We start from the raw sequence: 14,785 nt of genomic DNA, 5'->3' as shown, positions 1-14,785 counted from the left end.
GCCGCCAGCTCCCAGCAGGGGGTGAGGCTGGAGGGTCGTCAGCGGATGTGCAGCTCTGTTTGGGGGAGGTCTGTGCCGCTGCGACAGCGGGTGCGGAGCAGCAGCGTGAAAACGCCTCCTGAGGGCAAACTCTACAGCGGGACGGCTGGCTGACAGTCAGCCCGGCCCATCAAGGAGACGTCTCGGTACACTTTTTTTAGCAAATAACAGCACATTATGTAATCTGTTTTTGCCCTGTCTGAGCAGAAGCGAGGCCCCGCCATGAATTTGGGCCGCTCGAACAGCAGTCGTGCGATGAGCCCTCACAGGGCTCCTGCAGAAGCGCTTCGTCCCCTGCCTTTACCCTGCCCGGGGCTGTCCTGCTCTGGGCGACTGCCAGCAGCAGATTGCTCGGAAATGCAGAACCGCTAGAACATGGAATAAACCAAAACACTGGTTTATGTCATCTGGCAGAATAAAGGCACGGTATCATTATTCTTGACGGGTACCGAGTGTCTGAGCTGTGTCATTGTTACGCAAGATAATTGATGATAGTACCCTGCAAACTGACCTTTGCCCTCGTGATTTGTGACCCGGTTTTGGTGTCCGGGTATGAATTTGAATTACTACCAGGAGCACTTTCCACGGAAAAAAGGGTTTCCAACTCAACATTTCGCAGTGAAACTGCAGCAGTTCTTCGCAAATTGAAAATAATGTGGTTTTTACTGCCACCTTCACACACGTTTCAAAATTCCAGAGCAAGGCTGAAATTAACACTGAAGTTATTCTTTAGGGGAGCCCGTTGTTATCTCCTATTGTTACTACCTGTTTTGATGTCTTTATTAGATTTGAAACTGTTGACTTGGAGCCAAATCATATTAAAACATTACACGAAGTCAGAGAATTTGTAATGTATTTTAAGTACAGAATGCTTTTTCTATGAACTCTTAGGTTTCCTCATTTGGGTAATATCACTGATTTGCAATGTAAATAAAGTTAGATGCAATATTACAATGTAATTTTTTTCTCTTTTATGAGTAAAAAGCCTCCAACTGCTGCTTGATTTACCTATTTTCCAGTTAGAAGTGTAGTATATATTTATTTGGCTGGAGGTTGAAACACTTTCTCAATGTCTTTTTTTTTTCCTCTCTCTTTCCAAACTTGTTGCTCAGTACTGGAGCTGCATCTTCCTAGAACTGATTTGGAAGTCACATGCAGAAATACTGTCCTACTGTTCATTTCTACTATGTTTGTACTGTTCAGAACTAGAGGATGACCTCCATAAAAGGATAAGGTTGAAAGAAAAGAGAGGTATCAAGGAGATACATCAAGCTGATGAGGGGGAAAGAAAAAAGGGTGGTAAAAGCAGACTGCTGAAGTAGTAGTTTCTGTACTTCATTATATTCAAAGTCTATACTGAGCACTTGGTCAGCCCTGGGCCAGGATGTCCTACCTACACCTTTGAGTTGCTTCTTTCAGCCAGTCGTGTTGAATCGTGGCCAGATTCTACCACCCTGCCCGATGGTTTTTGCACCTTCCAAGCATAGCAGAGATTCCTGCCGTCTGTGTGTGGGCAGGGATCGCTGGATGTGCCGTGAGCAGCAGAGGGCCCTCCAACACCAGCTTCTACTTCTTCGGGCCGGGTTCTAATGAAAAGCAAGATTCTCCTTCTCTCCTGAACCAGTGTATTTGTACCTACTGACAAGGAAATCCTGCAGGGTCTGTGCAGTTTTGTAGTGCTCTTGCCTGACCCCTAGATGCACACGAGTTGCCAGCAGGCTTCATGGGACCTTACTCCGCTTGTTGCTTAAGACGTGGTATTTTCTTGCTGGAGTCTTTTATCTCTTCCTTTCTTATTACATGATATGGTGATAACCTGTGGTGTCCCTGTTTCATATTTAGTTCATATTTTAATAACAGCGGCCATGTAATTCATTTACATTGGATCAAACACGTTTTTTCTTACTTTGTATCCAACCACTTGAATTAGACAAACGGAAGAGCAAGCTTTTAGTTGGCTCTGCACTTCTGTACTCATACATTTAAACAAGTCCATGGATTTAATTAATGACTCTTTAAATTTATTTTTATTATTAAAAAGCAGACATCTGTGGTGCTTCAGTTTGTGTTTTTATCTTTTTTGTTTGCTTCAGTTTAGCTAACAATGGCATCCACACTGAATCAGAAGGAAATGACTAGCCCCCAAAATTTATGGGATAGCTTGCTACCAGATTTCCCTAAAGGCCCGCTTTCCAGATATCGTAAGAAAGCTTCCTTCAACTGGAAGGAGATGGCAGTGTTCATAGATGGTGAAGATATCATCCAGCTGAAGGTAAACTTTGCAAGAATTGTAAGCATGTTTTAATTGTGGAGATATCTGTGGCAGTAAGTATGGTTTTTTTAAAGGGAGTATGGTTAATAATACTCTGTAAATATGGAGCATGAAGAAATTTGATTTGCACAGCCAATTTTCAGAACAGACCTGAACTTTTAAGCAATCTACTCTGCTGTCTCATAAGACTCATTTAATTACTGAACATCAGTACAGGGGAGAACAGCAGGTGGTGCATTTCAGAGCTTGAGTGTTCATTTCAAACTGAGAAAGAACTACATTCTACCTTATTTCTTTACTGTTTGCATTAAATCATACACCCCATGGTCTTGCAAGGCACTTAAGGGGAGCTAAGTTCAAGCCACTGTCAAACAGTATTTCTGTCTTACTTTGACCTAATTTCCTACAATCTTCTGTGCTTGTGTTAATGCTTATGTGGCACCGCAGTTGGAGATGAGCATGTGTACCTCACTGAAAGCTAACCCTACCAAGAGAAGAGATTAACTGCAGCACAAGAGATGGTGTGGAAATGCATGACTTGGAGGTGTAGGAGGAGAAGGAACTAGTTTTCTGAAGGTGGTGTAGATGTACATGGATTTAAGCTAATCTTGAATCTTCACCATAATTATAAAAATTCTGGCAGGTAGATCAGAGAAATCAAAAAGGCCTGGTTCTGTATCTGACTGGTGTGTGTTAGAGCACAGAAAAAACCACAAGTGCTCTGTGTCTGAAGGAATTTCAAAGCTGTGTGGGCATGTAGTGTTGTTTACACAGAGAGGGAATGACTGCCTTTCAAAGGAAAGCGCAGGAAGTCTGGGTTTCTTCCTTCTCACGTGAAAGACAAGATGTGGATATCTTGAAGACACAGCTCTGAGATAAAAAAATGCCATAATATATTATCTAATACTAAAAGGATCCAAATTAAAACATTAAAAGATGCACATCCCCACATTGAAGGGCTGCATATGATGGTTCCATTAAATGGAGCCTTTTTTTACTTTCATCTGGGAACAGAGTAGTTGTGGTAGCTTAATAGCTTTACCGTCATGGCATATTTCTAACTGAATGTGACCCCTGAATTTTTACCTTTATCCTCAGACTGAGGGACTTTTGCCTATTAGATTCTGGCTATAGCTTCATATATTGAGATAATGAAGCTGCTGTAGGAAGCAAGTTAAGTTTTACCATACTGTTCTTGTACATTCAGACTGAATCAGGGAATCACTTCATGGTGAAGGAGATTTCATAAAATTTAGCTGCATGAGTTGTATATATAATGACAGACCATTTAAATATGTTTTCTAATTCTCTGAAATTTTTGCTTTATAAGTTTATACCTTCCTGCAAACAATTGTAGTTTGAGACCCAGTGTTGCTCTGGAAGAAAGTTAACTGTTTTTGTTAATGCTTTTAGGTTAACGTTCTCATGTCAGTTTTTCCCCTTCAAGAACAGAATCTTCTCTGCTCTGGAAAATGATCCTCTCTTTGCACATCATCCTGGAGAAGATTTGTGCCGGGAGAAATATCAGGAGCTGACATTCCTGCGCTGTAAAAGGCTCTTCGAGTATGAATTTCTTACTCAGCAAGAGATCATAGAGAACCCATTAAGGAGTTTTATTATGACTCTCTGTATAGGAATGTATGATTGGTCTCCATCTCTCCAGCTTGCCTTACATTGTGTTGTAAGTACAGTTCAAGGGCTATAGTGGTAGTGTTTGAATTTAAGTAATACCATAATTCTGTTGCTTTATGCATACTTTATTAAAAGTAGATATTTTCCTCGTCCTTTCTTTCCAAAAATGGAACTAAGTTTTAACTGTTTAGAAGAATCAGAGAGCTGTGGGTAATCTTTGTTGTTAAACCCCTGTCTCCACTGGAATCTCACCTGGAAAGTAAAGGTGAAACAGTACAGACAGATACACAGAAAAATTTTGATGTCTTTTGTCTATTCCTTTGCCTCCTCTCTAGGGCAGTAGCAGCTCAAGAACTTGGTTGTTGGTGGCTGTGTATTTGCTAAAGATTTGCAGGTATCAGAAACTTACCTGCCTAAGCCCCAGTGTCTTAATTAAGGGCAGAATCCAGAAGGAATGGAAACCAGTATAAAATTTCTCACATCAGTGGCTGTATTCTGTTATTCAGTTGCTTCCCAGATGGGTCTCTCACAAAGAATACTCAGCATAGCTGGTCAAATAATATCAGTTGAATTAATTAATTGTTACTATTCACATGGCTGGGGAGCATCTAGGAAGTAAGAGTTTTGCTGTGTGAATATACTTGTAGGAAAACTGAAGGTAGCTTCCAAATCAGCATTCTTGTTTGATCCTGAAGCAGCTACCTTCAATTCCCAATCCATTTGCAGTAAAATGAACTAAAATAGTCTTTAAGTTTTCCTTTGCTCAAGGGAACATCACTAAGGACAAGTGGAAAGTATTTTTAAGCATTTGCAATGAAGGCTTGAGCAGGTTAGAGCTGGGACAAGTTCAGTCATCTGTAAAGGGGCCTTGACAAGATCAAATCCTGACTTACCTCCCCCAGCCACAGTCTAATGATAGTTTACTGCGCAGCCCACTTTCCCTGGTCTGTTTACTGGACATCACTATTAAAAATCATGGACATCACTATTAAAAATCATGTGCAATTTGTGCTTTTCATCACAGGACACTGATTTCATTCATAATTCTGTTTTTACAGGTATTTGCAGGACCAGTTATAAGTGCTTCTAAGAGGTTTGCACACATTGTGAAACAAATTTATAGCATGGAGGTAATTTTTTCTAATAATTTGTGAGAAATGGACACTACCAGAACTGCATCACTATTTGCACTTTTGTGTTATTTCTGATCTCTTTACATACCTAGGTACTTCTAAATGGCAAAAGAAAAGACCATGGAGCAGATTCAAGCACTGAGCTCTGGCTGTCCTCACTGCTAGCTCATAAACTATTTCCTGGATATGCTTTAAGCTGTCCAAGTTAACATACAGACAAGATTTAGGAACTTTTCCCAAAAGGCAATATAGATGACACTACACCAGTTTAAGCTCTGTCCAGAGTCATTTAAGAGTATCCTACTAGGATACTCTTAACCTTGATGTGTTGCCATAAAAATTCCATTCTAATGCTATAAAATGGGAAATAATAATGTCTTAATGCGAAGAAACACCACATGGAGTTCAGTGGAGACTCAGGACCAAGTACTCTGCAGAATAAGTGCAGCCTGCCTGATATAGAAGGTGCCAATCCTAAACAGTTTCTCCTCTCTAGGCCATGTGAGCAGCATTCACTGGCTGCCCAGACCCTCTTTGATTTTGCAAGATAAATATTCTGAGTGCACCTCAACTGAGCTTTGTGCTTCTTTTGTTGCTCTTTATCACTTCCTGTTTTGGGGTTTTTTTTGCCAATTTACTTTCCAATAGCTGCATTTGCAATCATTTGAAAGTCTTGCAGTTTTAATTAATGTCAGAAAGTGGTCTTGAACTGTGCAGTATATCTCCTTCTTTAGATTTTTGGATGTTTTGCTCTGACTGAACTCAGCCATGGAACTAACACCAAAGGCATACGGACTACGGCCACGTTTGATCCTAGCACTCAGGTCAGTCCTTAATGCACACTGTCAACCAGGCTTCCTTTCCATACAAAACTGTGTAAGAAGGAGTTGGTCCCTGCCTAGGCTTCAGCTCTCACAGTTGAAATAGCCCTCTCAGTTCTTTACTTGAACTCACAGCTCAGTTTAACCTAAGATCTAGGAAATGCTTCCCAATCCATTAGTCTGCTTTATTTTTTTTTTTTAACTGCTTAAATGAGCAGTTAAAAAAGCTGAGTTTCAGGCTTTACAGTGGTAAATGAAGTAATGAGATTTTTGAACTCTGAAATTCTTTCCTTACTACATGTGTTCTCTCCAAAGTTGAACACAATAAGAGAGATCTCAGGTGTTAGAATGCAGTACAGAATAAAATCCTGGCAGTTAATGAATGTTTTCAAAACATTACCAGGGTAATGAAAAAGAAAAGCTGTGACCTGATTTTTATTATTTATATAATTTTCTTTTTCTTTCCTGGCTACAGGAATTTGTCATCAATACACCTGACTTTGAAGCTGCAAAGTTCTGGGTTGGTAATATGGGGAAACATGCTACTCATGCCGTTTTGTATGCCCAGCTCTATACTCCTGATGGACAGTGCCAAGGATTACATTCCTTTATTGTACAGGTAGAGTGGAAATGTTGCTAATCCTTTTTTTCTTTTGGGGAGGAGTAGGTTCAAATTAAAAACTTCATTATGCTGTTATTTATACCCGACCAGCAGATTCCTTATTTAATGCCTTCACAGTTCATTGCAGTTGTAACCAGTGTACTTTTTTTAAATGGTCACTGATTTTGTGAAGGTTGTAGAGCTAGTTTTATACTGTCAGTTTTCTGCAAAATTTCTCAAAATACAAAAGAGCTGAAAAGTCTCCAGATGATCGTGGTACTTAGTTAGAACTCATCTGTGTTATATGAAGTCCTGAAAGTCTTGCATGGGGCTTAAGATGATTTATGTCTGCCAATGCTGCAGGCTGATCTGCATGAAATCTGCAAACTTCTACCACAGAAATCATTTTAGAAGATTAAAGGCATCATAAAATATGTCAGTGCAATAGGAAACTTGTACATAGTAAAATGAACTAGTTGCAGACTGAACAGACTTTATTACAGAATCAGGGAATATCTCAAAGCTGATTTTTACATAAAAATTCCATTGGTTCCTGCTGTGTCTGTGTACACCTGAAGAGGTTTCAGTGCTAATCTGATGAGAGCAGTCATCAGTGTTAAGGGATATTTAACACAGTGATGTGATTAGTGTCATCTTCCAATGGGATTTTCATTAAAGCATCTATGTCCTGAATGAGAGGATGCATAAGTACAAGTTATATCCAGGATTATGTGCTTGAAAGAAACAGAGACATCTCTTTATCATTAATAACGGGTACAAGATGGGAATATTTTCAACCTTTGAAAAATTCAGCCAATAACTTACATTGTTTCACTACTGGAATGTTGTGTTTCACTTCTCTACAGATTCGAGATACAAAAACTCTCCTACCAATGCCAGGTGTGATGGTAGGTGACATAGGAAAGAAACTTGGGCAGAATGGGTTGGATAATGGGTAAGTCAATACATTTGAAAGAGAAAATATTCTAATTACATTCAAAATGTAATGGTGCAAAGATCCCCCTGTATCAGTTCTGTCTTTATTCCTGAAGTGTTCACTAGTGATTTTAAATTTTTGATATTTCTAAAAAAACCCCAGACTGAAAGATCTTGGATTTCAGTATTTTCTGTCTGAATAAACATTCTTTCAGCCTTCCTCACTTTTTAAAATGTTAAGTGCTCCTGGTATTCTGTGAATATCCCCAGACAGTCTTGCAGTTATAGACTCTGCAACAATAATAATGGAAAAAAAATGCATTAAGTTCTGAGTAAAGAACTTTATCAACCTCTGCACCCATCTGGGTGTAAGCCTTTAATTATTTTCTCTGTTGATTTCTAGCCCACAGGAAGGGTAGTGGTGGTCCACAGACAGCTTTATTTTTAGTAAAGATGTAAGACTAATGAGACCCAAGAGAGAAACGATGTATCTTGTTTAAACCATGGGATTTCTAGACTACAGACAAGAAAGAGAAGGCTAGTTATTTTATTCCATATTATGTATGTTCAGTTGAAATAAAAAAGAAGCTGGCTCCATTTCTTAGTCATGGACTCCAGTGGCCTTACTGTGTCTACTTTACTATCCAAAGGTGTCTGATAGGGAGGAGATACAGAGAGGAAACAGAGGTAGATTTCTGCATTAAAACATCTTTATGTAATAATTATTTAAACTGTTGTATTACTTATGTAGCTCTGTATAAAGACAGAAACTTAAAATGGTAAACAAGGATTTCATTCTTTATGCCTCAAATTTACTTCTTTCTATTGATTCAGTTTGTTACAGATAGTGTATTGTCCTTCAAAATATGTCATTGCAGTAAATACAATATAGACATCTTAAAGTATCCTGGTTTCAAATATAATGGCTTTGACCATCTTTCCAGAAGATTGTAGGAATTTTATGATTATGTAGTTCATTACCACTGATTCTCTGTTTTCTGAAGACACCAAAAAAATAAATGTAAAAAAACCAAAACAACCCAAAATTAATTTATAGGGGAAAACTGTGAGAAAGACTTTGAAAAGAGGGATGTTTAAGGTTTGGTGGGTATTTTTTCTTGCTTATTCATTACAGACTAGTAGCCACCAGATGGCACAGCAGCATGGGCCTGAGTAATCTAAATGTTATTCAACGTCATACTTCTGTAGAAGTGTTCAAATTCTGCTGTTCATTCTTATATTGAAACACAGTTTTACGTGCAACTCAGGAAAGAAGAGTCTGCTTGTTATGTGACTTTAAAATGTACATAATTTTAGATCCATTTCTCTATTATCTACTGGGAAAAAATAAAGTATTTCTTAAAATGTTGGTAATAACTGAATAATTTGAAATTATAATCCATAAAATACAGTGCAAATGAGATACCAGTGACTTCCTACCTTAATGTCAGATGGAGTCCCTTATCTTAGTTGACATCATGTGTCATTTAAAGCAGTCATAGGGCATTGCTGTTTACTTTGTATATGTTGTTTTTAAAAAATTATTATTGTGTTCAAACAGTAGTGCCCAAAGAGCCCCAGTCATGGATCTAGATCTCTTAAGTATGCATCAAGACAGTCTGTGTGTTAGAAACCTTAAAACAGCTCTTGCAGATTAAGGCAGAAGGGTGAGGGAGCCCAAGGTTACCAATAGATACCCTTCATTTAGCTAAGAACTCCAGGGGCCTGTGTTCCTGAACTACCTCAGCTCATTTTTTTTTGGAGAAGTCTAAGGTTAGAGGCAGGCCAACATTTTTCTCACGAACCAGGGAACCAAGTTTTGTTCTGTAACCTTCCTGCTCACACTGAGATGTCAGAAGTGTCAGGGCTTGTAGATGTTGGCTCTCAGAGGTACACGAAGGTCTGGATGGGGACTAGAGAGGAAGTTCTGCATTTGTTTGCAGAGACAACAAGCCATGCCACCCTAGAAAAGGGACTCTTGGTTGCATGATCTGCAAAATGCCAGGATCCACAGAGAGATATTTCACCAGATACTGCTTTGTCAAGGTGTTCTCCTTGGCCATTTAGCAATCTTACATCCTAGTTTATCCCAGAGGAAGCATGGACTTGTATGTGGAGAGGAGAATACCTTCCCTTATGCTGTGACTACAAGTATTAGTTTCTACTGGATGCATTGCCAGGTTTTTTTGAATGTGTGTGTGAAGTCTGGTTCAACTACCATGAACACTTAGTAAATCAGGTCTATTTCCATGTAGCTACACTCAGGATATGTGGTCACAGTGAGGATCAGAGTCTGAGATCTCTTACAGAGATGTTTGATTTTGTTCCTCTGCTTCAAGAGATTTATGCTAATAATTTTCAGTATGGATACAGAGAGTTAATTTCCTGAACACTAATGAAGGTCATGGGGAAGAAATTCCAGAGCCTCCTTGGAAAATGCTATTGATTTATGCTATGTAAGAAAACAGAGTGGTTGATAGTAGTTGTCCATTCTGGCTTTGAAAAACAATTAATCTCTTGGGTTGTTTGGCTGAAAGCTGGTTTCCTGCTAATGCAGAGTGTAATTTTTTTAGTTAGAGAAGGAAGAAAAAAGAAAAAAAGACAAAATCACTGTAAAATATTTTAAAATATTTTCCTTTCCCTAGGAAATTTACAACAATTTGTGTAATCATTGCATAAAGGGGTAAAATAGAACTCTGTTTTTTCTTATGGAGAGTTTAGACTGGTTTTGTGTTTTGTTACCAAAATTAAATCAGACTGCCACCAGGGGGTGCAAATGCTTCAGTCTTTATTTTATAATATTAAAATGTCCCCCTGTTGCTAGTGCTCTGGCAATCTTTGAAATATGCTGTTCACTGAGGACCCAGAATGGTAGTAGCTGAGGGAAAAAAAACTACTGAAAAAATCCCTGAGTATTTGGGATTTCAGGGGCTTTTCAATAAAATGAAAGGCAGGTGTAAGGAGTGGGGGCAGGGGGGTGACATACACATAAAGCAAGAGCAGGGCTAAGTGTTGATGTGCATTTCTGTTTCTTTCCTTTGGTGTGGGGGTTTTTTGGTTGGGGTTTTCTGGGAGGAGCTGTACCTTGGCTAATGGAACATTGCCAAAATTACCCATTACCTGTTACTTCAGTGCGCATCAGTAAATGTTTGGCACTGAATTGGTGGTGAACCAATTTCCTGTCCCGTTTTAACTAGCAGCAAATTCCTGCTTTCCCCTCTCCAGAGATGAAAATGATGCCCAACTGAATCAGCATGGGAAGAGTGAAAATCAGATATGATTATATTTCTGAAGTGGTGCTTACCATGCCTCTCTTTGTAAAACATGTTATGAGCTTGTTCAGCTCTGTCCACTGATAACATGTATATAGTTTGTAGAGCAGATAAAACCTATGGTAAGGGAAGAACTAGAACAATAAAGCTGTCACTTTACCTTAAGTCTTTGTAGGGGATTAAAGGGTCTTTCTGGAGGATGAATTAACTGCATCTAATGATAATGGTGGGTTTGGGAAAACTGATGGGGTTTATTAGCTGTTTAACAGCCTCTCATTTACAATTAAAATGTGGTCAATCTTTGCGCACATACAACACACTAAGATGTTCAGCATGTTCTCTAGCAATCAGTGAGGCCAGATTCACTTTTCTGGATACTGAAAACAAAACGCCCAAGAAGAAATGGGTAAAGGGGATTTATTGGAGAGAAAAGCAATAAATTGTGTAAAAGAATCCCTTCTGGAAAGAGATGGCAGGCTCAGAAAGCCCTCACTACAATCCCTTGTATATTGGCAAAGATGGCATACATCACATGACTTCCAAGCCTTTACAAATTGCTTTAAATGGTTAATTCATAATTTGTTTCTTTGTTACTATTTCAGTATCACTGCCAATTACACTATGATTCTGCTACTGATAGTTTAAGGGCAGAAGAAATGAAAGTCTAGTCCTTTTTGTCTTGTACTATTCATCCTCTTCCCTGTCATTTAGATTTTGCAACTGTTGAAGTTATTTCACTGGGAAGATAGGAGTTACAATACACAGTTGAAGCCTAAATAGTCTTTGGAGCTTCATCTTTCAATCTGAAACAGTAGTTCAGTGAAGATAATATTCATATCAGCTTCTTTGGTTTGCTTCTACTCCCACACTGTCTTTCCTTTCTGCTCTGATGAACATTTATGTAGCTGTGTAGGGGACTCAGCTAGGGAACTGGAACTACCTGAAACTAACCCCACCAATTTTAGCTGTCTTCAGTCAGATAATTTGTCAGGTCTGGTTCACTGCAAGGCCTTAGGAGTGGCTGTTTCAGTACAGGAAAAAGAGCAGAGATGTAAGAAATCAAGTGTAAAAATTGGTCCTGCTTCCCAAATAAACCAGCTTAGGCTTGTTTAATATTTTTTATTGACTTACAGCCTCTAAGTCACAAACAATTGCAATAGCAATACCAATGAAGTGGCTGTAGAAGAAAAATTAATGTTAAAAATGCTTGTGCCTGTATTTACATGATCTGAATATACCATCAATACTTAGGCTATAATATCCACACATGCTGGCTCGAAGAGAAGCCCGGCGGGCTAGCCACGCAGCCTCTGATTTAGGGCGGCACACACAAAAGGATCAGAGGGGAGGTGCTCCTCACCCCAGGGAGCCGTCCCTTGAGCGGACTGTGAGAGCACGCAGGCAGAGGCAGAGAAGCAGAGAGAGGGGACTCTCCGTATAGGTTCCACACAGAAGGTTTATTCCTGTGAAACAACGGGGGGAAGGAGACAGAGAGCCAAGGATCTGCACGTGTCCAGGGACTTTATAGTGGGGATAGGAAATGCGGGGATAAGGGATATAGCCAATGGAATACTTAACAGGAGGTAGGGTTTAGGCTGAGGGAACCAATGGAAATAACACCAAGGAGGGACTTGGGGAAGGAGGCAATGGGGTGTTGAATACAACAGAACTTTCTAGAACTTATACATATTAAATTAAGGGAAAGAAATATATATAGAATTATATATAAAATAGAAAGGGGAAAACATTCACCAACCATACAAAAGTATGCAGATAACTGAACTGGGGGATTATGGGCTCTCACCCTAACTACAGAGTGAGGCATTAAACCTCGGGGCCTGACCACCACTTCTTGGTGTCTGTGTTGTTCTCAGGGGTCAGGGTGGTTGTAGCCGCTTGCACTGCCAGATTAGTCCTTGTGAAAAGTGCCACTTCCTCGGTTAAAACTAGGTATTTTCCTAACACATCTTGCATGTTTGCAGTTTAAGTTAAAGCCATGATTTTTGCAGTGGAATCTTTCACATTTCCCTGCTTTGCCCTCTTCATGTAGTTTCTGCAGTCAGGGCTGGACACTATGTGGGTACATACAGTGCTGTGCATGTTACTAGGCTGTGGTCACATTGCTGAAGAGTGCTGCCTTATCCCCTCATTTTTGTCATGTTCATGTGCCTCAAAACTCTTCAGCCATAGCTACTTCACACTGAAAAGCACTTGATGTGGTTGAAAATAGGGAAAGGTTGATTTAGATCTGGTCACACATTTGTTTTTTGACCCGCAGAAATACAGCCTCACATCTGCAGTGAACTTCAACCAACCATTTTTGTTCCTTAGAGTTCTGTCACCTCTTGACAGCTGCAGGAGTCTGCACATTCAGAGCTCCTTGCAACACTGACACTTGGACTATAAGAACTTTAGTGTGAGTGCGTCTTTGTGTGTCTGTGAAGTCCATTAGGTTAGGATTAGGAGGCCTATAAACAGCTATGTTGTTTTATCATTGCTATTGAGCATTATTGTACAGAGCTGCATTCTTAGATTAGAGCCTTGATTGTAGAAAATAAAGCTAAAATACTGCCATGCAGTTTTCCCCCGTTTCTCTGTAACTCTTTTCAGCTCTAACCTTTCTGTGAGCTTCAGCCTAGAATATGTGGCAATTTTCTTTCCTTCTGCAAGTTTTTCATCAAACCTCTGAAATGTTACTCTTCCCAAGGTTTACTGTATCCCATGAACAGCCTTCCTGTACCATTCACCTGCTTTCTGTTTCTGGCTGGAAGTATGGCTGGTGTCATTGCACCATCTCTAATGTAGTCAGTAACAAAAGCTGGCAGAAAAGGCATTTTAGTGAGTCTCAAGTTCACCAAAGCATGTTTGAGCTATTTGTACTATAGGTAACAGTTTATTACTTTAGTACTGGCAAAAGGAGCTCATAGCTTTTCCAGCTGCTTCTCTTTTATCAGCATCACTGCACACCAGATGAATTTCTATTGCATGATTTAAAGTCAGTGAGATTAACTTAGTTTGAAATGTTCCCTCAACTAGTGGCCAAAGAACCCAAACAAGAATGCTACTATTGGAATGGCACTTCATTCTGCTCAGCTGCTCTTGGTAGAAATCTGTGTGATACAGTGGTTTTTTATCTGTGGTAAAAAATGTGTCTACATGATGCAAAATTGCACATTGCTGTAGAGCCCTGTGATATCTATTTAAAGTGACAGCTGTCAGTTGTCTTGCTGAGAGGTCTTAATCTCAGTCACGCTATTTGCTGTGCTGAAGAGGCCCTAAGTAGGGCAGCTTTCAACCCTCTGGTCTTGTCATCACCATGTGAAATTTAGCCATTTTCCAAACTTGCTGGTACATGATATCCCCATGACTGTGTATACAGTTCTATTATTGTAAGATATCTCTTCAATTCTTTAAGGAGATTTTTCCCCTAAATGCGTTGACAGATGTGGGCCAAGTCTATGCTTTCTAGGCTAATAACCATTAAAAATGTGATCGTTGACTTCATTAAATCTTACTATTTATTTTTAATATGTTCTAATATCAAGTTCCAATTGGCCAGTATGTCTAACAATTCCCAACAGCAAAGTTCTTGGAGAAGGAGCATAACAGCAGTTGGCAGCAATCTCACAAGGTCACTTAACCCACCAGTCCTGTGAGGTTCTGCTTTTATTTTCAACACTGGTGCTTACAGGCATATCTTATTTCTTCACATATGGAAATTTTCTGTTGAATTTTTAATTGCTAGTTCTGCCACTCTGCTTTGCTTCTTAAAGTCTTTTCCATCTGATATGCATAGCAACATATCTTATATAATGTATCTGTAATGGATAATATCAAGGGAAAAAATCTAAACTTTCAAAACCTGTTACTTGAATTCATTTTGATTTTAAGAAAATAGGTTATCGTATAATGATAGGAAATTCAGTATTCTGGTTCACTAGCTGTGAAAGAAGTTATTAAAGAAGGGTGTGCATGTAGTTTTTAATCAAAATAGTTCTAGGTCATCTTTTATGTGGTATAGAATTAGCTTCCTTGTATTTGTGTCAGATTATAATAAAACTTGAAGATTTCTCACTCTT

At 39.2% G+C, this 14,785-nt stretch overlaps 1 protein-coding gene across 5 annotated transcripts in view; it reads left to right on the top strand.

Moving 5' to 3' along the window:
• The window catches only part of ACOX3 (acyl-CoA oxidase 3, pristanoyl), a 31,235-nt gene continuing 16,450 nt past the window's right edge, over positions 1 to 14,785 (top strand). For 2 of the 5 annotated variants that reach the window (XR_001859806.1, XM_008645063.2), the window contains exons 1-6: positions 2,103 to 2,311; positions 3,759 to 3,992; positions 5,002 to 5,073; positions 5,811 to 5,900; positions 6,373 to 6,516; positions 7,365 to 7,453. Coding sequence is in view for 4 of the 5 variants with exons in the window: in XM_008645063.2 (XP_008643285.1) it covers positions 2,144 to 2,311; positions 3,759 to 3,992; positions 5,002 to 5,073; positions 5,811 to 5,900; positions 6,373 to 6,516; positions 7,365 to 7,453 (797 nt within the window). In the remaining variant the exon portion in view is untranslated. Of the gene's footprint in view, positions 22 to 48; positions 186 to 2,102; positions 2,312 to 3,758; positions 3,993 to 5,001; positions 5,074 to 5,810; positions 5,901 to 6,372; positions 6,517 to 7,364; positions 7,454 to 14,785 lie in introns of those variants that run through there. The other 3 variants (XM_017727693.1, XM_017727692.1, XM_017727694.1) reach the window with 3 other exon arrangements.

This window comes from Corvus brachyrhynchos, unplaced genomic scaffold (assembly GCF_000691975.1).
Source record: "Corvus brachyrhynchos isolate BGI_N302 unplaced genomic scaffold, ASM69197v1 scaffold80, whole genome shotgun sequence".
NCBI classification, from domain to species: domain Eukaryota; kingdom Metazoa; phylum Chordata; class Aves; order Passeriformes; family Corvidae; genus Corvus; species Corvus brachyrhynchos.
The sequence above is the reverse complement of the archived record's forward strand: the minus strand, read 5'-3'. Positions and strand labels throughout refer to the sequence as shown.